The 27,403-nt window shown below is 41.7% G+C and overlaps 1 protein-coding gene across 1 annotated transcript; it reads right to left on the bottom strand.

Moving 5' to 3' along the window:
- Positions 1 to 5,920: 5,920 nt before the first annotated feature.
- LOC117854014 (uncharacterized) lies at positions 5,921 to 12,205 on the bottom strand. The gene is made up of 10 exons (XM_034736294.2): positions 11,520 to 12,205; positions 10,429 to 10,515; positions 9,258 to 9,299; positions 8,814 to 8,919; positions 8,610 to 8,674; positions 8,331 to 8,375; positions 8,149 to 8,256; positions 7,941 to 8,028; positions 7,271 to 7,317; positions 5,921 to 6,466 (listed from the first exon to the last, which is right to left on the bottom strand). The coding sequence occupies exons 1-10, from the start codon at positions 12,093 to 12,095 to the stop codon at positions 6,389 to 6,391; spliced, it is 1,242 nt and encodes a 413-aa protein (XP_034592185.1). The 5' UTR covers positions 12,096 to 12,205; the 3' UTR covers positions 5,921 to 6,388.
- Positions 12,206 to 27,403: the final 15,198 nt, after the last annotated feature.

Below are 27,403 nucleotides of genomic sequence, written 5' to 3'. Positions count from 1 at the left end.
CAGTTGAGGGAACGACCGGAAGAGTTACGTAGTTTTGGCCTACCTGAAAGACGCTGTTTCTTTCAGATTAGCTGGATATGCCCTGTGTGTCGCTATAGAGAAACCAATAAATATTGTCTTATCCCATATTCCCATTTGGGCCACAATCAGCGTGCTCAACTTGTAGACTTGCAGCACCCTGCTTGATACAATCAGCACTTTTTCTTTGGACTGGTATCAACGGTCTTATTTCTTTATCTTTTTGTTACTGGAAACATATATAGTTTTGTATTAGCATGATATTTGTTTGCGTGGGGTGCTTTGGTCTTGCAAAAAAAGCCCCCTTTTAAGCCAAGAGCCTTATTTTTTCCCACACCTCATGTATTTCAAGCATCGAAATAATTCAATTCTTATAGGTGACGTATTTCATATTGTATATGTTTTTGTTCAATGTTGCAGGCATCGTTCTAGGACGTTGAAAATCTTGCTTGTTGATGTTGTACATGAATGGAACATGAAACATAATGTTACAACACAAGCATCAATGTTGACGTCATTATATTTTTTCTATTTTTGCCATCATTTTTATGTTGGTATCAGTTTCTTCAATATGGTTGACACAAGTGATGAATGTCAAGAAATGAAAAATTCTCTTGGAAATATTTATTTCCATCAACACATGATTGGATTATTTTTCAGCCATCATCTGTACATGGGTCTGAATTTCTTAAAAAAGATATACATGAGTAATTATTATGTAGGCATTGGAGCATATCAAACAACAAATCTCAGAGCCTTTCTTCATGGAAGTAGTAATGTTAATGTCCTGGAGAAAGGCATGTTAATGTTTATCAAACAACAAAATAGCATTACAACCACACTCTCTGTAAGCAGTAAAAGCTACTCCCTCCATCTATATTTATAAGGCATGGTATGACTTGGCACAGTCTTCCAAATAACACTTTGATCATTCTTTTATCTTATATTATATTGTTTATGGTTATAAACTTATAATCATTGTGATGTATATTTGATTACGAATCCAACCATATAAAGTTTACATTATACAAATAAAAAATTAATAGACAAATTATTGGTCAAAGATTGTCAAGTTTGAATCTTGATATGCGTGTGCACCTTATAAATAAAAACGGAGGGAGTATGTTTATCAAGGAATTCACTCAGGTTATCCATAGGGCAAAGACTAAATACTTCCCTAGAACTCAATATTGGTTACACAATATCTTGTAATTTTTTGTTTTTTCTAGCCTTTGTAATAACTCTTATTCTTTATTAATATAACCAAAGTAGGGGGTCAAACACTCAAACCCCTCGTGTAACATCAAAAAATTATTATGTAGGCAAGATATTAAGGACGCGAAAAGCTCTTGGGAATATTTCTTTTCCAACGTCACAGGTACCCTTAAACTTGCTATGGAGAACCAAGAGTGATTCTATTTGTTGTGGGAGGCAAATAAATTTGTTGAGATTAGATAAGCTTGTTAAAGTTACTTACTTTGCATAGGTATTTAATTTGACAAAAAAGAGAGATGTGGGATAAGCTAAATGAATCAACTCAAATGCTTCATAAACAAAATATATATAGTTTCGAAACTGAAATTAAAGTTTGAGAAGTGAGGAAAATTGTTATGTTTACTTCAATTTCTATTCTATTTTGTAACACCATATCAAACATATTTTTTATGGGAAGATTCTAACTAAGCGATGGAAAATGAACTGCAAAGCTAAATTTTCTGTACTTTTGCATTGAGCAAAAACATCCATAAAGTTACTATTAAGTAATCCATTATATAACATACGGTAAACTTCCCTCTTTTTACTTCTTGGACTTCATTTCCGCAAAAATTCTTGCATATTAATTTTTCCATTTCTCTTCAATATATATAAAATCCTCCACAATCTTAGGTTAAAAAAACTTGCGACATGGTGTTGTGCAAATTTACGCGATGTTGGTCAAACATCATGATAGTTTGTTCTGCTTTGGTAGTACCAAAAAAAATCTCTTTTCTTTTCTGTTTTTTTTGCTACAATACACATAATCCTATATTTCGCATAAACATCATATATATGGATCACAGTCTCTTCAACACGGTTGATATGATTACTGATGATCGTGTTAGTTAGACACTAAGGACGTGAAAGGTTCTTCTCGAAGTACTTTTCCACCACCACACGGCTAGATTATTTTTCAGCAATCATTTGCATGTGGATCTCTATTTCTTCAAAAGATAAATGAACAAAGTTGATTGGTCAGGCATAGGGACTCGAAAAGTTCTCTTGGAAATATTTCTTTTGCCACCATTACACGATGGGTTACTAGATTAATTATATTTACCATCTAATTCTCTTTAGTATTCCACATGACAAAAAATTTCCACCACCATCACCATGTCCCTGACTGATGACTTGTAGATGGCTGCAATGCCCTCCACTGCGCAGTTTGGTCGCTGCAGTCAATTGCTGACACGGGGGAATGTGTGGGCGCTCCACGAGCTCCTTGTCCCATACGTGCCTTCGCTTGTGCGCCGACTGCGAGCTTGATCAGTCTCCTCCTAGCAATAGGCTCCTATGCCTCACATCACCCATTTAAGCGAGGCCCTGTCTCGAAGTGTGGACTTCCACATGCCCCTCCAAAGCTTATCTCCACTCCATTGGTTACTCGACGTCTCTAGCTACGTGCAATCGCAAATTTAATTGCAATTACATGTTGACGCTGGCGCGTAGTGCTAGGTCTACAGCTAGCTGCTCTAGTGTTTGGTTGCACATGTCTTTCTTCAGTCGTCGTCAGAGGGAATGGTCTGGCCCCGCTATCATCATGGGGAATGCGTGCGTGTGCTTGTTAGCTGGTAGCCAGCAGATGCGGCGTCAACAAAGACAGGCCGCCGGCCGCCGGAGAGTGCTGTTGCTGCCTTCCATGTAGGCATGAGCGTGATGGCGACTGTAACGAACCCGGCCGGCCGGAGTCAGGAAACCACACGCCATGCATTGCCGACCGAATAAAGAACCCGGGCAGTTCCTCACGTTATTAGGTATCCGTAAACATTGATTGCTTGTATCATTTGATTTACGTATGAAATGATTCAAAATAATAATCATCGTTTTGTTTGGTTGGATGAATTGTACCAACCTATCCAGAATGAAGCCATCCCATCTAATATATTATTCTACTAATAGGAGTGAACCATATGGTTCAATCAAATTGCTAGGATCATCCATGCATGCATTAAGTGGTGCCTGCAACCAAACACACTCTAAATAACCTCGCAGCGTTTCGCTCCCTAAGGCCTTGTTCGGTTGTTCAACATTGAATCATAGAACGGAATCATTCCTGGAGGGGAATGAGTAGATCCGGTTATGTCACTCGATCCTGGAGGGTTTCGTTCCGAAGATTAAGATATGGTGATTGATTCCAGATTACTAAGAGACCGGAATAACCAAAACGAGCTGGAATAGAATCAAAGCCGGCTCTATTCCAGTCCGAACTGAAGGGTTATTTTGTGTTATGCAGGATTTTAAACCGGGTCAAATCAATCTGTGCAGAATAAATCTCATTCCGGACCGTTCCGAGAGAACCGAACAAGGCCTAAATGGGATTGGTTGAGCCCTATGTGGCATTTAAACGGGTGTTCACCTAAACGGCACTCATTGTTCACCCATTGTTGACCGTTTAGCCGGTTTTTGAACACCCGTTTAAATGCCAAATCGTGCTCAACCATTCCCATTTGATCATCTGAAGTGACCGTTTAATCGGTCGTTTTGTCTGATAATTGGCTAAACGAGAGGTGAACGACTATTAAATTCAAACATTTAGCGTTTGATTAGGTGGACATATCAAAAGATACTGCTATGTAATATAAGATTAATTGTACCTTAGGTATTAAATTCTAATACCCCGAGTATAAAACCCAAGTTATATTTTTGGTATATCAGAATAATAACACAGTGAGAAAGTGGGAGTATCCACTTTAGAGGAGTGTTGCTGCAAAACGTACCTCTCAAACACAAGTATTATTTATTAAGAACCCTTCTCGTTATCTGCCAGCAGATTTTAATCATAAGAATCTACCAGATTTTGGGCCAAAGTTCTGTTATGTTGAGCTGCTTGAGCCAAATGATAGTACAACTATGTCGCTAAATTAATTAAACAGAATAATAAAAATAAACACTAAAATGCATTGAATTGCTGCAGACCAAGCACGAGCTGCATTAAAACTAGCTTGTAACCTACGTAACGATAGTAATCATGGTTAATTACTAAACTTACTTTAACTAAAATTTATAACCCAGCTGAAGTGAACTATTACAAATCAAACCATTACACTTTGTCAAGAGGAAATTCGCAATTAAAAAATGCTAAAAAAACAGAGAAAGAGTAAGAACTTGTAGATATGGACTCCAGTGAAGGTGCATAACAAGTATAAAAAAAGTGTGCAATTAAATCATAAGCAACAGGAAAAGCTCTCCTTAAATTTGAAAGGACTCCACCATCAAAGATGGGCTCCACAACAAAGTACACATAGCAACGTTGTGCTGTCTAACGTAGTATAAATTCTCACTTGAAACACCCGAAGCTTCAAGTGGGGACTACTGCCGAACTATCTGTTCTGTTCAAAGATACCACCTCCATCACTTTCATGCATTTAAGCAAGAGCCTTCTATGGGTACCTAAGAGGTACAGGAGGTACCACCAGATTGCTCCACCCAGACACAAATAAGTGGCATTTGACGCAAAACAACTCCAAAACGTCACTTATTTGTGACTGGAGGAGTGGAGGGAGTATAACAAAAGGATGTGATAAATTTAGTATCTAGGTTACACCTCAAGGGCTGTAAGATCAGCTTCAAGCAAAGTTGGACCTAGGCGTTGAAAACCAATAAAGTTGGATACAATTTCTATCAGCTCGATGCGGTTCCCCATTTGCCATGTCCCGTCAAGATGACTCCTTTCAGGGTAAATGATGGAAGAAATGGGAGTGTAGAATAAGTCTAAACATTTCTTGTTTGTTTGATGCGAGCGGGAGTTTTAGTTGGACAAGAAATCGAAGCTTATGGTTTCAATTTCCACCTATTACTTACTAGTATGGGTGGGAATTGTACTTTATATTGAATATATGACCACATTCCCACAATTCATCAATTTACTACCTTAATACAACACACAAAATGAACGGTCCTAATTATCTAAATTGTGAGCTTTTATTATCTCTAGTCAATCCAAACAATCCCAGAAACTGCTTCCCCCTAACTTCTAGGAGCTCGTGAACTGAAAAAAAACGAAACAAAATGCACATTGTCTTCTAGTAGAAATTACCTCTAAATTCCCACTTATTCAGAGAGGACATTATTGACAATTAGCTTCAAAAAGTTACAGTAAAGCCCCCCTGCAACCCAGGAATCCAAACCGCCCCTAAGTTCTTACAATCAAGATTTTACTATTTAGCTTCCACAGTTTGGATAAACCCAAACATGGCCTTAATTCCCTCACAAGCCAAACAAGCGAATGGAGGTAAAAAATCATACTCTCATACTAATAATTCTCTCCATCAACCCCCACTGTATAGATTCCATTAGTTGACAAGCATATTATGTATGTAATAAATCAAAGCACAAATACATGTAAGCGAAGCACATCCGGGGATATGCCAGATGCCAAACGTTTTTGTTCGAAGCACAGGTATGTAACCGTCTGATGTTTGCGCATCAGACAAGCAGACCTACCTGTAGGCTGTAGCCATCTACTTTGAAAAGGCAGACAACGGAGCAGTCAATATTTTGACGCAACTCCAGATGAGCCAAGCAGACGAGATTTGCATTTTGTTGCTTTTCCCACGTACAGCGGCAGGATAGATAACGAGTTGAACGCATCAGCCGCAGCAAACATTCTGAGGCTAACAACTCTAGAAGGACAACAGGCAAAAACTGATAGCAACTCCCAAGGTCATCGTGCCAGTTAGCTCATTCTCTTTTGTGGGTGTACATTCCAGGTTCTTTAATTCAAGTACAGGTGTTCAGAAGCATGGTTTAATACTCCATTTCTTATTAAAAAAATAAGAATCCTAAAACTACAATCTTTCTATTAGAATTCGAGACTACATTTCATACAACATACGTAAACCTTGCATGACAAAAGTGGACCAGCAACACCAATCACAAAATTGCAGTGCCCGAAACTAAACATCCCCTGTGAAATGCCAGGAGATATCATGAGATAATGTTTGCCGAATGTTCTTGTCCACAAAATTATCATCCCCAGTAGTAAAACAGCCAACCATCCAAACGTTCTCAACCTGGTTATCAGTTATGCTCCACTGCCAAACAAGCCGCCATCTGCAAGCAACGGCTTGCAGAGAAAGAAAGCTACATTCACTTTTTTTTTAATTGTATTGACTCAGCTGACTTGCACCTTATTATAATGATCAGCAGCCACAGATAGTGACGGTATGGTAACAGGAAATCCAGGTCCCATCTGCAAGGAAGTTGCTCCAGTAAGAAAAGTAAAATGGAAGAACGAGTTCAAGAGAAAATGCATCAAACAGGCCTTGTAGTTTCAAAAAAGGTATGCATGGTAGTAAAAGGATAAATCAGATTACTTGTATAGCCTGAGAAACATTTTGCCACCATTCCCTAGTGATGAAAAGAGCTCTAGAAGCGAAAAGGCTACTTGATAGAAATTACTTGTTGCAATTCGATACTGACTGATAATTTATTTTGGATCCACTGCACTGATTCTCTAAGGCTTGGTTGCAATAATTAACAAGACATCTATGTACCGTACAAATTTTTCAAGACAGCTTGGGTGGCAATTTTATCCCAACTATCATCCGCAACACTATATTCAGTGATACTGCACCATTCCATCCGCCTTTGTGAACTTTATCAGTATTAGCTTAAAACCATGGATCTCCACTCTGAACTGAATACAGTACTTGACAGGGCCTATTTATTTCATGGACTGTCCATATACATTCCATCACACGTTTGTAACTAAGTCCACTTTACAGAGAATGAAGATACATCACTAGTTAACTACTACTGAATTTAGAATGGAAAATGTTCTCCCTAGTAGACGTCAAAGCATGGTTTGTTTAGCAAACACATAGTAGCTAGGAATAACCACAAGCAACTACCAGGTACAACAGCTGGTTCTGCTCCACGAGAATATCAATCATCGTTGATTTTAATAACTTTATTAGTTTCTGTTAAGTATTCCATAGGTATTGCAACAGATCGAAGAAGCAGGAATTATCAGAGTCAAGAGAAGATAACTTACTGTGCTACTCAGTGTGAACTTCTTCACATATCCTACATATTTTGAAGCTGCAAGAAAGGCAGAATGTTAACATCTTAGACTTGATAGCTTCATTACAGTTACCAGTGGAGCTGTGAATTACTAAAATACGTAAATATTCACTTATAGAAAAAAGGTGGCATATTTACTATCCATAGCAAATAATCAGATAGATTTTCATAAAATCAAAATGAGCTTGCATAAAACATATTTAGCACCATATAGATAGCATTGGTACTGAAAAAGTCCATATATAAGGTACTCCCTCGTTCTTAAATATATAACGTTTAGGCCAAGCTAATTAGTTCAAAAGTGAACTAGCTAGCTTGTCCTAAACATCATGTTCGAGAACGGAGGTAGTATAAAGTATACTACACAATAACTGCACAATAACCATGCTCAGAGTTCATGCATTAGATGAATATTCAAGACCATGGTACAATATCTTGTCTCGAGCTAAAAAGGAGAACTTTAAAGAAGGAAACAAGACATCGTCAGAAGAAAACTGGCAATTTTGTCAGCACAGCACTGGATACACCACACAAGAACTGTTTAGCAATCATGTCAGGAGTTGACAAATCATATGTAATGTTTGCTTGTAAGGTCTAATGTACTGCAGAATGTGTATACGTAGTGTCACCACATCACTTACTTTTCTTTAAACCCACTGGCTTAGCGAGTAAAAGTGCATGCACAAAAGCACCTACATTTTCACGCAAACTCTCCTCAGAAAAGTTCACCTGTAAAAAACATATAAAATAATAAGGTGAGACAGTAAACGGATAAGTTTGCAAATGCTCGGCTAACCAATATCTTTGTAGTGTTGCTAGGGCTATTTGGATTAGTGTTGATCTCCATACCTTTCCAAGGCCAACATGCACTATAGCAGTTTTATCTATTTTGAAATCAACACGGCCTGATTTAGCTGCTTTGACCGCACCAGAAACATCATTCGTCACAGACCCTAGCTATAAAGCAATAAGTGTCACCAACAGCAGAATGTTGAGCATGATTCTTCAATAAAACTAGAGAGCATTCTGACCTTAGGATTAGGCATCAAACCACGTGGACCCAATATCCTAGCAACCTGAAAAGGCAAGGAAATCAGGATGTTAATATACTCCCTCCGTCCCAAATTATAGGTCGTTTTAGCTTTTCTAGGTTCATAGGTGTTTGTATGCATCTAAATATAGTGTATGTCTAGATACAAACAAAAACCTATGAACAAAGAAAAGCCAAAACAACCTATAATTTGAAACAGAGGGAGTACGTCAGTCAGAGACAAACCAATGTTAACAAGTTCACACTGCTATGGTGTTACCTTCGAAAGACGGGGCATGAACATCGGGGTTGCTATGCACTTGTCAAAGCTTAGTTTGCCACCTCCTATTACACATAATCACAGGTGGAAATAAAAATCCAAATAGTATTATTCCTCAAATATACAACACACCATACACAAAAAAAACATGCATGTAGATGGTAAGTGAAAGATCAGATACAGCAACAGAAGGAATCAAAGTACCTTTGCGGATCTCCTCAATCAACTCATCACCACCTACAACATCTGCTCCAGCAGCTCTAGCTTCGTCCGCTGCAGGACCTTCAGCAAATACTGCTACCCTAACAGTCTTAAATGTAAAATAAACAAAAAAAAAGCCTCAGTATAAAGTACACATAAGAAAATACACCCTCCATTTCAAATTAATTGTCATTCTAGCTTTGTCCTAAGTCAAACATTTCTATCTTTGACCATCAATTTCTAAAAATTCATATATTTTCACATCATAAGATTTATGTTCTTAGATTCATCATGAGAAATTTCATAATATATAATTCGTATGTTGTTAAACTATATGGATTTCTAGGAATTGATGTTCAAAGGTAGAAATGTTTGACTTCGGACAAAGCTAGAATAACAATTAATTTGAAATGGAGGGAGCAGTATTAAAAAAATATACCATCATACCTTGCCAGTGCCATGAGGCAATGTTAAGGCACCACGAACCATCTGTAACCCAGGTAGAAGAATGGTCAGTGCGTCAGGTTCTAACAACCAAACCAAGGTCAGTAATCTTGTCTAGTGAACTGCTGAGGCACTAGCTAAGCATAATTGATCAGCATTTCATAAGGCTTCGGGACTTCATGCCGGAGGATTGTGATAACATTTAGTGTGCATTTGACTAGATGGCCCACAACAGAAATAGCAAAATCATAAGTTCACAAAGTCATGTTAGCAATATTCTTGTTCACTTATGTGGTTTCTACCCTGCTTTCAAGGACCCATGATTCAAAGAAAGAGGCATCGTCCATTTTGTTGTTGCAACTCATAAATTATCTCAAGACATAGTTCTCCGTGCAACATCAATATTTCTGTCATAACTGACAGAGACTAGTTGAACAGAGTAATAGAACAAATTGCTCAAGATTATGTGACTATACGAGCATGACTGAATATCACTGATACCATAACAGCTGCAATCGGAACAAAAGCTTAAACAACAACTAACAAAAAAACTGCACCATAGATCCTCATAGTGGTTTGGACATCACTTCTAAATTTGGTCTATCGGTATTTTAAGCTAGCTTAATTGTGCCATTTCTTTTCATTCAGTAACATAGTGGGGCATTACAGAGCATTGCTGAATCTCTACACATGACAAGCCCCTTGACTCATGGACACATCACCCTTTCTACCTGTCAAATAGCCTCTATTTGAACCTAACAGGAAAATTCAGCAAATTCTACATGCCAAACTAAACTCAAGAATCTCACTCTTAAAGTAGTTCAAGGCCAAGAACATCTTCAAATTTCTAGAATTACTTGTTATGTGATGCTTCCATGCAGTCCAACTTTATTAAATTATCAAATATCGACATTTTCACAATAGCTAAAATTGGGCATATAAGAAATATATCACTAGATATGTCTTTAAAAGTACATTTAGTGCTGCGGTTCCATTAAATACTTATAATACATAGATATAAAAAGTTATAAACAGCCACAGTTAGATCTTGGGGAGAGCAAAAGAAAAGGACAATAACTTCAAGTAAAAAAGAATAGAAGAATTAGCATGCAATAGAACTCAGTAGGATAACAAATATTACATCTAGGTATTTTTTACAAAGAAGCACACATACCTGGTCACCACGGCGTGGATCAACACCTAACATCACATGAGCTTCAACCGTTTCAACAAAATTCCTCTTCTTCTCGTTTGTACTAGTCTGGAAGGCAGAAGGAGAACAAATTACAACTGAACTTTAACTTAAAAGGAAGAAATTTTGAAAGATGACATGTTACACTCAAGTTCAGCATCATATAACAAAGAAAGAACAAAAAGGAAAAGAAAATGGTGTCAAGCTATTGAGTAGAATTTCCGTTCAATAATTTAGCACATCCAATTCATTGTATCCACACTTTTCTCAGCATCCACTACTTACAAATGAGAAGATATGGAAGGTTGAGAAGGTTATGGTATTTGAAGCTAAGAGGCGATTACGTTCTGCATTTGGGTTCATTTTAAGTAACCAAAAATGCCACTATCATCACAAACACAACATTGTCTTCTGGAATTGGAAACAGCACCATTTTCACATATAGCTTCGCAAAATAAAACTAACTTAGGATCATTTTCTTCCTTGCGTGATGACATCACAAGCCTTTCCCCATTACATGATGCAAGATGCCAAACTTGTTGCAGATGTGAAGTGATCAGGCATAGAAAAGTTCAAACCCAGCAGGAAATGCTGCAAATAAACATGATCCTACACTTATGAACACTTCGCTTATGACATTTCCAGATCATCTCCTATCATATGCAATCCAAAAGTACTTTCCCAGTGTTTGCAACAGGATGTATAATCTTAAAACCAGAAAGCCTCCATACATCCGCACAATACTGATGAAACAGTGCCAATCCAATTGCTTGTGGTTGTTCTGCAGCATATACCATAGGACTCTACGAGGTTTCACTACTTTATTGTAATAGTAAAACTTGACTGCAAATCAAACAACATATATGTAATTTGTATTATATTAATGTGCACATTGAGGCGAGCATATGTAACCACAGCACTGAATTCTTCCATTACAGAAGTGGCACAATCCATCATAATACATCATTATAGAACACACTAATATGAAACAGCTTAGACGGTATACCCTTCTCACTGCTAACATTGTGGAGCCTGTGTGGATTATGGAGACAGAAATCAAGAATTTAACAGACCTTGACTAGGCGGATGGCGTCAACGAGATCAATGGTGACCTTCTGCGGTCGCTTGACGACAGGTATGATCGTCGGGTACGGCACCTGTTCCTCCTCGACCGGCACCCCGAATACGCTCCTCGTGGCCCGCGCTGCGTCCATCTGGATCCGCTCCCCCTCCCCCCGCAGCCCCTCCCCCGGCGCCCCCTCCGCCTCCCCGCCGGCCGGGCGGTCCTCCGGCAGCGGCGCGACCTTGGACGGGTACGACACGGGCGAGATCACGGGCGCCGCGTCCTTCACGTACCGCATATCCTGCCGCGTCCACTCCCGCGGCGGCATCTGCGGCTGCGGCCGCCGCGGCAGCGGGGACTGGGACCCCCGGCCAGCTTCTGGGGCCGGCGGGGCGGCGGACTCCTCGGGCGCGGGTGTCTCCTGCTGCGGCTTCGGGGCGTAGGAGACGGGCTTGATGGGCGGCGGCGGCGGCGGCCGCGGGGCGGAGCTTGAGTTGGAGTCGGAGGAGAAGTGGAAGAGAGGGAGCAGGCGGTGGGGCTGCGGGTGGCGCCGCGAATGGGAGAGGAGGAGCCGGAGGTGAGACATCGCGGGGGAGGCGAGTGATGGCGGCGGCCGGCGGCGACTGGCGAGGCCTTGGGGTTTTAGTCGGGGAAAGGAGGAAATGGGGAAGGGTTCTTCGGGGACTCCGGACCCCCATGCATCTTCCGTACGATAATAAGTTTAGTATCGCACAGCCCATAAAGCCCAGCAACGTATGGCCTAAACAGCAACAGCCCACATGCGCAGCAAGGGGGAATTTTTTTATTTTTAACCTATTTTTAAATAAAATTTTAAAAATAACCTCGCCGGAAGACTATTTGCGTCAGGTGACCCTTTTGCCCGCGTCTGACCGCCTAGCGCGGCAAGCCTCTGCGGCAGGAAGCCTCTGCAGCACCACATGCACTAGCACTGCGGATCACTACCATGCTGGCGCAGCACGGCGGCGGGTCAGGTAGGCGCTGACGCGGGCAGGCGCTTGCGGCAGTCTTGACGCGCCAGCCCGCCTGGCGCGGCAGCGCCCACCATCCCCCGCGCCGGCTCACTCCTCCCTTCCTCCCTCCTTTCTTCTTCCTCCAGTAACCCCCGAGCTCAACCGTTCCACACGTCGCCAGCCACCTCCACCCCAAATCCACCCAAAATCCGAAGATTTCGGTGGGGGAAAGAGTGAAAATTGGTCAACATTTTGTGTGGAAAGTATCCCCCAGCTTTTTCCCTTGGTTTAGCGTTGCATTTGGTAGATCGGAGGATGTTTAGGTGACCTACGGTTAGGTTGATGATTTCAATTTTGGATGAAATGCAATGTTGTTATGTGTTAGATGATGTGTGGTTCAAACGCAATAGAGTCTTTGCCCGCAATATTGACGTGTAGGACCTGTTGAATGCTTCAATTTAGGTATATATTCATCCAATTGTGTAGTGTACATGACATGTGTGTTTTTTTGTTTGCAATATGTCCAATTAATATGTTAAATATGTTTAGTTTATAATATAGTGTATATGGTGAAGTGTTTGTATTTTGGAGATGAATTGTTTAATTTGTATGTTTGATGGTGGGATTGTGTAAGTTGGTATGCAATTGTGTAGTGTACATGACATGGTGTACATGACATTTTTTTTTGCAATATGTTCAATTAATTTGTCTCATATTTTTGTTTTTTTAATATAGTTGCTATAGTTGATATGGTTAAGTGTTTGTATTTTGTAGATGGAGTGTTTGTATTTTGTTGAATTGATGTACATAGTTCGTATGGTGAAGTAGATGGATTACGTGTTTAAAGTTTATTTGTGTAGTAAGTTACGGGCACTTGATGTGTAGGTGAGATGACGTCGTCCGGTTGTGAATACAAGCGGTGTAGGTGGTATGTGCGTTACGTGGGCGAGTCCAATGCTGGTGCTCCCGTGCCTCCTGTCCTTCCGGTACCTCTCTGTAGATGTGGCATGCAAGCTAATATGAAACGATTAAGGCATCCAAAGACAACCAGAAGAGCTTTCTATGTGTGCAAGTGGACTTTTGATCCAATGCCTGTCGTGCCTTGTGATTTCTTTCAGTGGATAGATGGACTCGACAAATATAATCCTAAGATCCGCCTAGTCCCATACCATAGCACAGAGCTTAAACCATACCATCAGTTTAGGCGTTGGGTTCCTCGTCCACCAAACCCACCTAGAATGACCGAGGAGGAGAAGTAGGAGGCTGCTTGTAGGCGTGTGAGGGATCCTCCCATGTGTAAGTGTGGAGTTCCTGCTAAGCTTATGCATCCTAACTTAGGGGTTCCACCTAAGTTCACTCCATTCTTTCGATGCTCGCTAAAGACTCATGTAAGTTTATTATGAGAATGTTAGTATGACGTGTAGCTAGCAGTGATAGTTTTATTGATTTATGGTCACTTTTAATCTTGTCACCGGTTTTATGCAGGATGGGTGACCGTTGTGTGATTTCAATGAGTATATGTACGGGTCAAAGGCGATGTGGCCAACGGAGGAGCAAGTGCAGGAGTTCGAGAGTGGAAAGGCACCATGGCCATGTGTGTCCTCTCCTAGTCGTAGATGCAAGTGTAGTATATTGGTAACAAAAGGTGTGGTGCCTTTTGAGCTTGGATATGATTTGTTCTGTGGCAATGCACATGGCAAGTACTGGGTGAGTAACTACTCGTCTCTTTTGTGTTATTAAGGTTGGATCTTATTTCAAATTTGTAAGAATATGAAAATCTTGTTGCATGAGAGAAGGACATGTGATTGGGAAGATTTTTCTGGTCGTTGTGATTTATTGTTAAAGTTGGGTAGTACATCAGAACCATGGAAGTCAAGAAAAAAATAAGAACTGATAGAAAAGATTAGGAAGAAGTATGATGTGCCTATACTTGACGGCGACTTGCTTTGGGGAAAAATATACCAAGATATGATTTGGGAGACTGGAGTGGAGCCTGAAGGACTTTATGCAAAGGAAACTATTATTAAGTATTGGAGGCAGAACAGAACCAAGTATCCACAACCTCTAACTGAAAATGAGAAGAGAGAAAATAGGAGGAAGTTGCAGGAGGATAGGGAGTTGGAGAAACAAAGGTTGAAGGAGGAGAGAGAACGCATAGGTTTTGTGGTTGATCCGAATGCAAAATACCCTAAGAGTTCATGGGAAGAATATTTGCAGCAGGTTAGAGCAAGGAAGAGAAGGATTGAAATGGAAGAGTTACAAGAAAAAGCGGAAGAGGCATAAATGGAGGTGATGAAGGCACTTGTTGCCGATTTACCACTCCATAAGATTAATGTGGATAAAAAAGGTAAGAGAGTTGTTATTGCGGGGGATGATGATGATGATGAGTTACTATGTGAAGGTGACTCCGACTAGATGAACATGTTGATTGAGTTGGATCATGTTTCTCTTTAGTTGTCAAACCTATGTTTATTTATGAGATAACTATGTTTATTGTGAGACAACTATGTTCGATGTGAGAACTACGATTTTTTATGAAAACTATGTTCATTTGTGAGAGAACTACGTTTATTGTGAGAATTATGATTATTTGTTGACAAAACATGTAATATGTTATTTTCATTGAGTGTGCGTGTGTGGTCGCGATCAATGTTTGCATTTTGATAGTATGTTACTTGCATATACTATTACAAGGGCTATTTCGTTCCATACCACAAGGCAGTCCTTATTTTCTTCCTTAATCAACAACCAACTTTAAAAATTTATAATTGAGACATAAGCAACTGATTTGTGTAAATTGAAGTGAGGTATTTCTTTGTTCACTAACGTCTCCTATAAACCCTTTGCCTAACAGCTTGTGAGGAGGTGTTTACTCTTAGGTTAGTCTCCTATATACCCTCTGCCTATAACTAATAGCTTGTGAGGAGGTATTCACTCTTAGGTTAGTCTCCTATAAACTCTCCTATAAACCCTTTGCCTAACAGCCTACCAGCTGCCGCGCCAGACAGGGTGGCGTGACAGGGCTATGCTGCCGCGCCAACTGCATACAACTTAAAGTAGGTTTTCGACGGATGGAGGAGGACTGTCGCGCCAGGCCGGCTGGCGTGGTAGGGGTTAGCTGCCGTGCCAAGTGCATACAACTTTCAGTAGGTTTTTGACGGATGGAGGAGGGCTGCCGTGCCACGCCGGTTGGCGTGGCAGGAGTGAGCTGCTGCACCAAGTGCAATCCACTTTCAATAGGGTTCTAGGGGGAGGGGGCCGCCGCGCCACTCCGGCTGGCGCGGCAGGGCCCTGCGTGCCGTAGGGAACGCGGACACAGGGGGTGGGGAACGCGAACACAGGAGGTGCATGACGGTCATCAGCTTGTGCCATAAGGTGTTTGTATTTTGGATCCAAAGAAGAAGAATAAAATCCATATAAGCTCCTAACTAAAAATGCAATTTTTAAAGATTTTGTCTCTAATATGACCACTTGAGAAAATGTGAAGGAAAGTAGGGGAAATTGCCGATACTAATGCAAGAATTCTTCTTTGGCTGATGAAACTAAAATAAACTTTTTGTTGTGTTTTTCCTGACACGGATGTAGATGATGTAATTGTTTTCTTCATCAAATTATTCCCTCTCTCCCCTAGGTTGCGTGAGCCGACCAGTACCAATATTTAGTGATATATTGAGTTTTAAATGAGGAATATGTTTACGAAAAAAACCACGAAGCACAAGTATGTCACCAAGCAAACATAAACCATTATACAGACAGAAATGAAACTAAAATCCAGCTTAGTCTTTTACACACGTGACAGTTTCAACAGTCTTGTACACACAGATAGCACGAATTGCAACATAGTCCTGCAGTATTGTACACCTAGTGCAACACACTTAAGACATGTAAATTTCATTGTCGTGGCCGCCGCTGAACCGAAGGGCTAAAAGGATCTCTTGGGCGACGCTCCCTCCTTGGATGCGTGGGCAGCACATTGGCACTGCCAACGTCGGTGTGGTCTTGGGAACGACGCCGGCGGGGCATCCGGGTACGAGGTGTAGGTTCCTACAAAAAAATTGAGCAGAAAGCATGAAGGTGTATGACACTTTGGGAATTGAACTTAACAATCCAAAAAAGAATTTGGGGAAACTGGTGAATGTACCTAGTTGGACTCTCCCTGCGTCTAAGTCACAGGTGGAGCATCGAACATGCTGGACATCTCTAGTTCCTCACCATATGTAGGGTCGTCATTCTCGGATTGGTTACCTTCAGAGTCCTCGCTTGCCTGAGGGGACGCGAGTGCCTTGCCTCGTGACCTCCTGCTAGGACCTGCAGTAGTGGATGGTGATGCAGTCCTTGGGGGAGTCGCCAATGGAGTCTGTCGTGATCCTGAAGAAGTGCCCTGGCCATTGCCCGTGGTGCACATCTGTGGCCGACATGCAGTTCATCCTCATGGCCATTCGCCTGCAGCTTTTCCGAACCCTCTGCAACATGTAAGTAGCATACATTCACCATTATGATATTGAGAGGGTTACGAAGGTAGTACGGGCATCAGTGCAAACTAGGTTGTGCTTGTACCTCTGCGAACTGACGAAACACACCATCATCGGATCCGACTGCGCGCTCCATGACCACGCTCGCCTCGTTTGCAAGCCTTGCAAGCTGTTGTCCCTGTACGCATAGTTTTGATCCCATGATTTATCAATGTTACGATACTGTGATTACATTCCTTCGGAATGGATTTGGACAAACTGAAATCTTACCATGTAGTCATGGAAAGGTGCACGCTCAGGCTGTGTCCCATAGCGTGTCACCGTGTCGTACACGTCAGCTATATCATCGGACGAGTTGGACGGTGCATCCTCAAGAGGTACATTACTTCAAGATGGCTTCACTTTAGTTCTCGTGGAAGCATAGTACCATCGTATGTACTCATTGTTTGGTCTTGCTCACCAGTATGGTCCACCTTCAGGATCGCATCTTTGCCTATTCTCCCACTGGATGAGGTACTGAGCATGCTTCAACCTCCCATCATTCTCCTTGTACCTCTTCCTGCAGTCGATCCTGCATCACAAATTAGTCAAGTTATTAGTATAACATGTTACATATGTGTATCGAAGAAGCAAAGTGGGTAATGATTCATGCATACCTGTGTAGTTGCTGTAAAGTCGATAATTCCAAAGGAGAGCACGGTTGCATCCTCCCAAACTGCCGCATCACCCTATGCGGCATGTGGAACTCTATTACATAGTACAAGATCATTGGAGTCGTGCACCTCCACAACTCTCTGTCTCTGTAGCACATTAGTGAAACTACGATCTGGCTCAGCTGCTGATGGTTGTACGGTTTCCATTCAATCTTCAAAAATTGGTACACAATAGTTATTTCATAGGTCATTATATGGAATAGAGCTTAAAAAACTGTGGTGACCAAATTACCTGGTGCTGCGTGACAACGTCCAACTCATTTGTGTAGGCCCTGTAGCGCCTATCCGGATTGCCACGAACGGGCTGCACATGCTTCCACACATGATAGAATGTGGGATGAGCATCATTTCGATGCCATTGCTGAAATTTCAAGTAAATCCAATTGTTAGCATGGTATAGAAGTTTTGAGAACTGCAAAGCGGAAAAGGGAAGTCGCCGTTGTGACTTACATCGACGTGAAGACGGCAAGGTCGACCCATGGGCATTCTCTCCCAAATCCAGATCTACAGCATATAGGTGCACCCTCCAACATTTAAATCCCTCGCAGTACGTCTGCAAGCCTCACACAGGTGCCTGTACAGCTAGGCGGGCTGGCGGCCGCCTGGTGCGACAAGTGCCTGCCCACGTCAGCGCCTACCTAGCCCGCCGCCGCGCCACGCTAGCGTGGCAGAGATTCGCCGCACCAGTGCATGTAGCGCGGCAGAGGCTTCCTGCCGCGTCAGGTGATCGGGCGCGGGCAAAAGGGTCACCTGGCGCAAATAATCTTCCGGCGATGTTATTTTTAAACTTTTATTTAAAAATAGGTTAAAAATAAAAATATTCGCAGCAAGGTAGGAAGGGCCTGGCGCATGCACGCAGACTCTATTTGTATCCATTGTCGGCCAATATCAATGAAGATGCGCGTTCCTTTACTTTTTCTATTTCATATTCCTTTCTACAGTAATTCTCTTAATATTAAATTCAATCGTTTGTGTGAATTGATTCAACATTCAAAAAACTAGCACAATATTTTGATAAAATGAGTTCAAATTTTTTTAAAAATGTTGGAATAGCATATTAAAAATGTTGAACTAGTTCAACATTTTTTTTAAATATTGGTATAGTAGTTGTTAAAAATGTTGGAATAACATATTAAAGATGTTGAACTAGTTCAACATTTTGATAAAACCAATTCAATATTTTTTAAAAAATATTGGAATAGTGTGTTAAAAAAGTTGAAAGTGCATATTAAAAATGCTGAACTTGTTCAACATTTTGATAAAATGAATAAACATCTTTTAGAAAATGTTGCAATAGTTTATTAAAATGTTGAAATATTATATTAAAAATGTTGAACTAGTATATAAAATATTAAAATAGAATTTTATGATATAATATATAGTCAACATTTTAAATACTAGATTCAACATTTCTTTACATACTTAAAATGTTGGAAAAGTTCATCAAAAATGTTGAATTTTAAAAATTAGCAAAACATATTCATGTTGGATCTCATTATGTTCGATTAATTCTTAGCAACACTATGGTTTAAATGAATTCAAAAAAAGGTCCACGGTTTAGGAGAAAAATGAATTTGAAGTTTGAAAACCAAAAGCATCTTGTAACCATTGAGCAGGAAAGCAACACGTGTCCGTCCTCCATGAAAGGGTCAGTCCTTTCCTCCCTGGTACCATGGTGCGCATGGGACATGGGCTGTCTCGTGTCTGTGGTGGAGGAAAAAACAAACCAATCCTACGGGTTAGACAGTACGGCACGAAGAAGATGTTTAGGGGGTGTTTGGATACGAGATGTTAAACTTTAACAGTGTCACATCGGATGTTCGGATGCTAATTAGGAGAACTAAACATGAGCTAATTATAAAACTAATTGCAGAACCCTGTGCTAATTCGCGAGACGAATCTATTAAGCCTAATTAATCCATCATTAGCAATTGGTTACTGTAGCACCACATTGTCAAATCATGGACTAATTAGGTTTAATAGATTCGTCTCGTGAATTACACTCCATCTGTGCAATTAGTTTTGTAATTAGCCTATGTTTAATACTCCTAATTAGCATCCAAACATCCGATGTGACAGGTGTTAAACTTTAACACATGGTTGCCAAACAGGCCCTTAAGATAGGCTTTAGGGTTTTAATTTAACGCCCCTCATATCGATGTTTGATGCTAATTAGAAGTATTAAATATAGACTAATTATAAAACTAATTGTATATATGGAGTGTAATTCGTGAGACGAATCTATTAAGCTTAGTTCATGATTTGATAATGTGGTGCTACAGTAATAATTTGATAATGATGGATTAATTAGACTTAATAGATTCGTTTCGCGAATTAGCATATGGTTCTGCAATTAATTTTATAATTAGCTCATGTTTAGTTCTTCTAATTAGCATCCGAACATCCGATGTAACACTGTTAAAGTTTAGCACATTGTATCAAGCACCCCGAAGACGTATATGATTTCCGGGGTTCTTCAGGTGGGCAGGTGGGCTGGATCCTCCTCAGTTTTGGTAGTTTGGCCCATTTGCTTACCCGCTGCTCTTCTCCTCGGGCCCTTTTGCGCCGACGTGTACCACATCGGCTCAAAAAATCACCCTGCACTGCGTGAAAATAAAACAAATCGCCCAAAACATCGTCCATGCAGCGCAATTTCTTTTTTGCGGAAAAAAGTTCCTGCATAAAATAAAAAAATTCGAAACAAGAAAGTCAATTTTCTCAGGTTTCTTGACTTACTTTTTTCAAGAGCATCCAGATCTGCCTTGAGTTGGCCAGAGTCAACAGACTTGGACCTCATTGGTGATAGCGAGCACGGTATGTCTTTTTTGTGCGCCACCTTTTCATGTGAAAACGGACGGAGAAAATATTTTTGAAAATGTAGAGCTCGATGAGATATACAAATTTGTAGGTTGCAACATTTTTGTTTGAAGCTATCATGACACTGAAATAATCGAACTGAAATATTGATTATTTCAGCATCAACATGACTTTAGCTGAAAACATTATAAACTACAAAGTAGTAGATATTATTGAGCTATACAATTTTTATATGAATGTTATCTCTATACGATGTCATATGAAAAATTTATGATTTTTTGATGGTATGTTGTGCTAGTGAGTGCATTTCATATGACTTTGTATATGAAGATAAAATTATATGGTCACTGTAGATCTCGATGAGGTCTATAACTTTGCAGTTCTTGACAGTTTTGTTTGAAAGCCTTCTTAATACTGAGATAATCGGTACTATTTTAGCACTAAGACAGCTTCAACTAAAACGTTGTGTGTAGATTTAATCAAACTCTACATTTTTCATACAAATTGTTTCTCCGTATGAGTTTTGTGAAAAGTAATAATCTTTTAAAGATGTGTTGTCGTAGGGGAGGATTCTTTTTTGGAGGCAACTACTGGAAGAGCACTCTCCCGATAGCTCTCATCAAGAGACCTCACGGCCCACCTGTCACAGTTTCATCTTATCCACTCACTGCCCCACGAAAAAAAGAAAAACAACATGTCACCTTCCTCCATCCACCACTCAAATGCCCTCCACGAGGAATCCGCCCCCACCCCTCCACCAGCTTCCGCCTCGCCGTCGCCTCCAATGCCGGCAAGGACCGCCCCCTCCCTCCCATAGATTCCATGTTCACCCAAGCTCCCCCACCTCCCCATCTGACCCTCCCGGCTCCGGCGGTGGCGGCTCAATAGGAACCGCCGTCCACAAGCCACCGCCACCGCTAACCACTACGCCCCTACCGTCGACCTGGCCCAACCGACCTCCACCACCATGGTAGGCGGTGCCACTGCCACCGCCCGCCCATAGACCACCATCACTGCTGGTCCGCCCCCGGCCATCCCTCTAGGTCCAGCAGCCACCAATCCCCTCCCCAACCCGAAACCCTCAACCCTAACCCCGAACCCTAACTCGATCGGGAGCTCACAAGAGATGAGGTGCTCGTTGGAGAAGAATAGGTCACCGAAGTGCTTGTAGAGGTGGTCGTCAGAGTTGAATTGCATATTTGTTATTTTTTTGGATTTGTTACTTTTCTTTTTCCCCCTTTTCTGGCTTCCTTCATCTTCTGTTGTACCTCGTTTTTCCAAATTAAGGGCTCTCAATTTAGGATTAAATCGAGACATCTCCCTTTAGAATTTACATAATTTTTTTTGTCTGGGCAATTATTTCTGCAATGTTCCATAAAAAAAATTATTTCTGCAATGCACAAAATAAAAAAAATATGTATTGAAAAATCGAGGTTGCACGGTAGGCCAATGTTGTTGCCTTGTTGGTGCGGCAGCCGGCAGCCCGAAGAAGACTGGGTTGGATCCGGAGCTTATTGGGCCGAAGCTTAGTTGAGGAGGGATCGAAGTACAGGCCCACCAGGAGAGCTTTGCCGGCGTTGGCCATTTTATGCAGGTGAAGCTGTCAAACCAGCAGCAGCTTGCTCCAGCTGCAGAGTTGCGATTTCCTGGATGCGGTTTGTTCGCGAGTCGCTGCCGCGCCTCTTATCATCGTGCCGCGAGACCTTTTTGTGCCCGCACGGCCACGGGCCACGAACCACGTTCGTGACGAGGACGACTTTTTTTAGGTTCAAAGCAAGCTCATCGCCCATCATTTTATGAGCTGTTGATGTTTGTTAGAACTTAGAACTTCTAGTAGAGGAGAAGAACAGGGCCGCAAAAAAAGCTTATATCACACACGTGCACTAGGAGAACATATAGTTATGGGTCTAGTAGTGTGGAACACAAGAAACGACGCGGATATGGCCATGGGGCGTTGGATCACAGACGATGACCGGAGTGGTGTTAGTTAGAACAGAAAAATGAATCTCTGGTGAACTTTCAGGGGAATTTGTTGCGTAGATTTGGAACTTGCCCCCCAGAACTGTGAGGAGTAGAACAAAAAGTTGGACGACTATAACAATGACTGGCCACACTGTGCGCCCATCAACCGGAAGTACTGGGTAGCACCCGACTAAAGTAACCACCCAACCTTTATTTAATGGATGGCAAAAGCTGATTTTTTATTAGAAGAAAAGAGACGGAAAAAATATATACAAGCAACAACAAGAAAGAAAAAGAAGAAACAACTATTACAACTGGTGGTGCCAGAGGCACCCTAAGAACAACTTAGATCGCTGACGAATCCGGACTTCTCATAACTTATGTTGCCTGCTGAAATTGATTAACAACTTTTTTGATTAGGAATGCAACTTGTTCAGCCATCTTGTATTCTTGGTTGAAAGTTCATCTATTCCACTCCTTCCGCAAATTCCACCAAAAGGAGATAAAAAAGCCCATCAAAATACGCTCTGTTTTCCTTAGCAAGGATCGCTCGATATTTTCGCCACCATCGATGAATGGACCGAGTCGATTGGGTGGAAGGTACTCCATGCAACCCCTCCCAACTTGTCAGGCGCTCCTACACTGCCCTAGCAAATGTACAGTCTTTACATAAATGCGTGAGTGTTTCTGGCTCCGGGTTACATAATTTACAGACGGGGTCATGTGACCATCCACACTTTTTCAGGTTGTCCACTGTTAGGATCTTACGATGAAGGAGGATCCATGTGAAGCTTCTACATTTGGGCTCGACCTTTGCTTTCCAAACTGGATTGATATTGAGCTTTTTTGTATGACCTTGGAATTGTATGTGATATGCACTTCTTGTGGAATAATTGCCATCGGGTGCCCATCGCCATAGAATTTCGTCATCCTAGTTTGGGTTGCGCTGGAGCAAGTGGATCGATTCCCAGAGTTCGGCATATTCTCTGATTTGTTCACCTGATTCCAAGGGACATACTTGGTCAATCCAATAATTATCTAATAGGGGTCTCTGAACTGTGAAATTTTTTCTCCTAGATTTTGGAAATAAATTTGGGGCCATGTTTCTAGGGGCGTTGCCATTCAACCAGGAAGAGAACCAGAAAGTTTCTTTATTCCCTTTACCCACATCACCACTGTGGAAGCATGGAAAAGGTCTTTGTCACTCTTATCACACGGGATATCTAGTCCAGCCCATGGTCTAGTATCATGTTTCCATTGGAACTAGCACCATCTTAATCGAAGAGCTCTAGCCATGCACTCAATGTCCAGGATTCCTAAACCGCCCAGCTCCTTAGGCGTACACGCCATCGACCAATTAACTAAACAGTGACCACGTTCACTTTTTCTGGATCTTCTCCTTCCTAGAAGAAACTGCGTCTCAAACGGTTATTTTGTTTGATGAGCCATTTCTGTGCAGGAAAAACTGTCAAGTGGTAGATGGGTTGTGATGTGAGGACGCTCTTGACTAGTGTCTCTCTTCCTGCCAATGACATCATTTTCCCCTTCCAACCTGGCAGCCTTCCGCCTATCTTGTCAATAAGGGGTTGGACCTCAACTCTTCTAAGCTTGCACCAATGGAGAGGGAGGCCTAGATACTTGCCTGGGAAGGAGCAGATAGTGCCGGCGAAGCCCAGAAGTGCATCTGTTATAGTCTCAGCATCACATCTGATGGGGAATATCTCAGTTTTGGTCATGTTGATTTTCTGGCCAGAATAGTTATCGAAAACTTGCAATAGTTGGTTGATGTGTTGGAGCTCAATTCGATCCGGATTGGTAAAAAGTGTTGCATCGTCTGTGCAAAGTGAGCATCGCATTTTGGCTGCCCTTGGTAGGATTGGTTTTATGACATTATGGTTGGCTGCTAATTCTATCATTTTGTGTAGGGGGTCGATAGCAAGAATGAACAACATCGGTGATAGCAGGTCCCCCTGTCGAAGACCCGTGCATGTTTGAATTTTCTCCCCGGAATCCCATTGAGGTGAACCCTAGATGATGAGGTAGCTAATCGGGTTGAAATCTAGTCTCGCCATCTTTGTCCAAAGCCTAGCGCTGTCATTGTCTCTAATAAGAAAACCCAACTAAGAGAGTCAAAAGCCTTGGAAATGTCCAGTTTGATGAAGAAGGCTTGTCGTTTTGCCATGTGTAGGGCTTTGATAACACTCTGAACATAGACGAAGTTATCGTGGATGCATCATTTTTTATGAAAGCGTTTTGGCAACTGGAAATGAGGGTGTTTAATCTTGGCACCAACCTGTTTGCTAGTATTTTTGTGATTATCTTGGCGAGGCTGTTGATTAGACTAATTGTTCGGAAATCCAATACGACTGTGGCACCTTCCTTTTTGGGTAGCAAAATAATATTGGCTTCGTTGATGAGCTCCAGGCATCTGGTCTTGAGTGAATGGAAGGACTGTAATGCGTCAATGAGATCTTTGCCCACCACCGTCCAACATTTTTTAAAAAATAGTCCTATAAATCCATTGGGTCCTGGGGATTTCTTGGCAGGAAGTTGCATGATGATTCTTTTGATTTCCTCCTCCTCAAATGGTTCTTCTAGGTCACTTAAATCCTGTGGTTGGTAGCCCAGGTTTGTCTGGTTTAGGCTAAGTGATCGCTCCTGTGTTTGGCCCAATAGCTGTACGAAGTGTTCATATATTGCTTCCTCTTTCTGTTGATGATTTGTGGTGATTCCAGTACGGGTGGTGAGTGATGGTATATGTAGTTTGTGTCTCCTTTCCTAATCCATGTAAGTCTCAAATGCTGTCTGGCACGTGTCCTCTGAATTGTTGCAAGCCCAACTAATTTCGCTTTAAGATATCTTCTGAATTCTAGCTCCTCCAGGGTGAGCGTTCGCTGTTCCTGAGCCACCTCCAAGAGGAGCAACACTTCCTTTGCAATGGCCAGTCTTAACATGATGTTGCCTAGGTTTTGTCTTTTCCAAAGTTTGAGAGCTTTTGCTGTCCGGATGAGCTTGATGTGCATGCGGAGAATAGCGTCTTGAGTATTCACCGGTTGATTCCACACCTCCTGGATGACCTCGTTAAAGACAGGCATGGTGGTCCAATATGATTCGAAATGAAAACCCTACGTCTCCGGTTAAGAAAAGAGGGCAATGATCAGAGCCCATGGTGGGTAGTGCTTGTAAATCCGAGTTTGGAAAGAGGAGGTGCCACTTTGGTGAGCCAAAAAAATAGTCAATTCTAGTGAATGTGGGGGTGTCTTGTTCATTGCTCCAAGTAAATTTTCACACTCGTAGACCAATCTCCATGAGTTGGGTGTCATCTAATGCTTGTCTGAAGAGGTCCATTAGTTGCCTGTTCAATCTATTATTGTTTTTATCTTCGGCCTTATAGATGAGGTTGAAGTCTCCTAATACTAGCCACAAGCATTTGACTTTTAAGGTTCTTTAGCTCGTTGATGAAAATTAGTTTCTCTTGATCTCTTTGGGGTCCATAGATGCCTGTAAGTGTCCATGGTTGGTTGTTTGCCTTCATGATGATAGTTGTAGAGATCGTATGTTCGGTAGTGGTGCTGTTTTGTAGGTTGAAGTGATTTTCCAGTGCCGCTATGAGAATGCCGCCCCTAGTGCCGGCCGTCAGAAGAGCCACAAAATTCTTTGCAAATTTTGGTCCTAGGGTTTCAACCACCAACTGTGCATTCCAGTGGGCTTTCTTTGTTTCTTGTAAGCAGACGATTGTTGCCCCTGATGATTGGACTATATTGCGAACGCTTTTCCTGGCTGCCGTATTGAGCCCACGCACATTCCAACAAAGCACATTACAGTTTTTTTGGGACATTGATTGAAAGGAACACAACTTTATTTAGTAGTAGTCTGTCATAGACTAGGCCAAATGGCTTGGCGTGAGGGCCAAATACAAAGCCTATTGGATCTAGCATCGACAGGAGGTGGTTTGGCGAGCTTCGTGAATGTCGGTTCTCACAGGCACCGTTGAAGCCGCAGGGCCTAATTGCCGACCCAAATAGAGTTACAGCCCAAGCCAAATTCAAATACTAGTTCTGCAGTCTCAGTCTTAACATAACTAACACAAATTGCCACTAAGATTAGGGAAACTATGACAGGCTGCTCGGTTAGGCCTCCAGCGCCGCTGCTTCACCATCAGGGACTGGAGCAATCTTGCTTTTCTTCTTGTTCTTGTTCTTGGGCTGGTTTCCTTGCTCCACCAGTGTTCTTATTGCTTTCCATCTTGATGTTGTTGATAGGCTTGTTTATGTGCTGCGTAAAATGGTTAACATCAAGGTTAGATTTGTCAGTTATAGTTCCCCTAGGTGACAACTCTCCTAATTTATTGATCAAGACTTTCTATGCTAGTTGGATACTATCTTTCCTTGTATTGAGCTTTGCTTTAGCTGCCAAATGTGTGCTTTTTCTTTGGCTTGTGGCAGGCTCAGTAGGTGCATCTTGAGGTTCAGGGGGGTTTGCTCTTGGCGGGGTGTGCAGCAGGGGTGCAGATGGCTTACAGGAGATGAAATCAAGAAAAAGCGCCATGTCATCTATGTTGTTGTTTGTTTCATTTATCGCTGGATCATTGGGTTGTGAAATTCTAGGTTCTAGTACCTTGATCAGTTGTGCAGGTGTTTGCTCACTCTTGAGATCAGGGGCTTGTGGTGGGAACTCTACTGTGCTACTTAGGTTTTGCTGCTCTAGCTGCAGGGAGGGAGGTGTTGAAGTAATCTGAATATCCTCAGGTGGTGTGTTGGTGCAGGGTGCTCTTTCTTCATTAATCGGATTTGTGGGGACAATAATCTTATCAGCACCATTTTCAGATTGCTCATGTGAATGTGCAGGATAAAAATTAGAGTGTGACTCTAACAGAATGGTGTCTGGTGGTTGTGGGCTTCTAATAATTTTAGGTGATGACACAATGCACTGATTCAAGTCCCCAATCAAAATTGCAGA

The sequence above is a fragment of the Setaria viridis genome, chromosome 4 (genome assembly GCF_005286985.2).
Source record: "Setaria viridis chromosome 4, Setaria_viridis_v4.0, whole genome shotgun sequence".
NCBI classification, from domain to species: Eukaryota; Viridiplantae; Streptophyta; class Magnoliopsida; order Poales; family Poaceae; genus Setaria; species Setaria viridis.
Note: the sequence above shows the minus strand (reverse complement) of the source record. Positions and strands in the feature narration are given on the sequence as shown.

Coding starts and splice junctions, on each gene's coding strand:
- LOC117854014 (XM_034736294.2), bottom strand. CDS start 12,095: ATGTCTCACCTCCGGCTCCTCCTCTCCCATTCGCGGCGCCACCCGCAG. Junction 8,920..9,257: donor TGCCTCATGGCACTGGCAAG/GTATGATGGTAT, acceptor TTTACATTTAAG/ACTGTTAGGGTAGCAGTATT. Junction 7,318..7,940: donor GCCAGTGGGTTTAAAGAAAA/GTAAGTGATGTG, acceptor CCTTTCTTGCAG/CTTCAAAATATGTAGGATAT.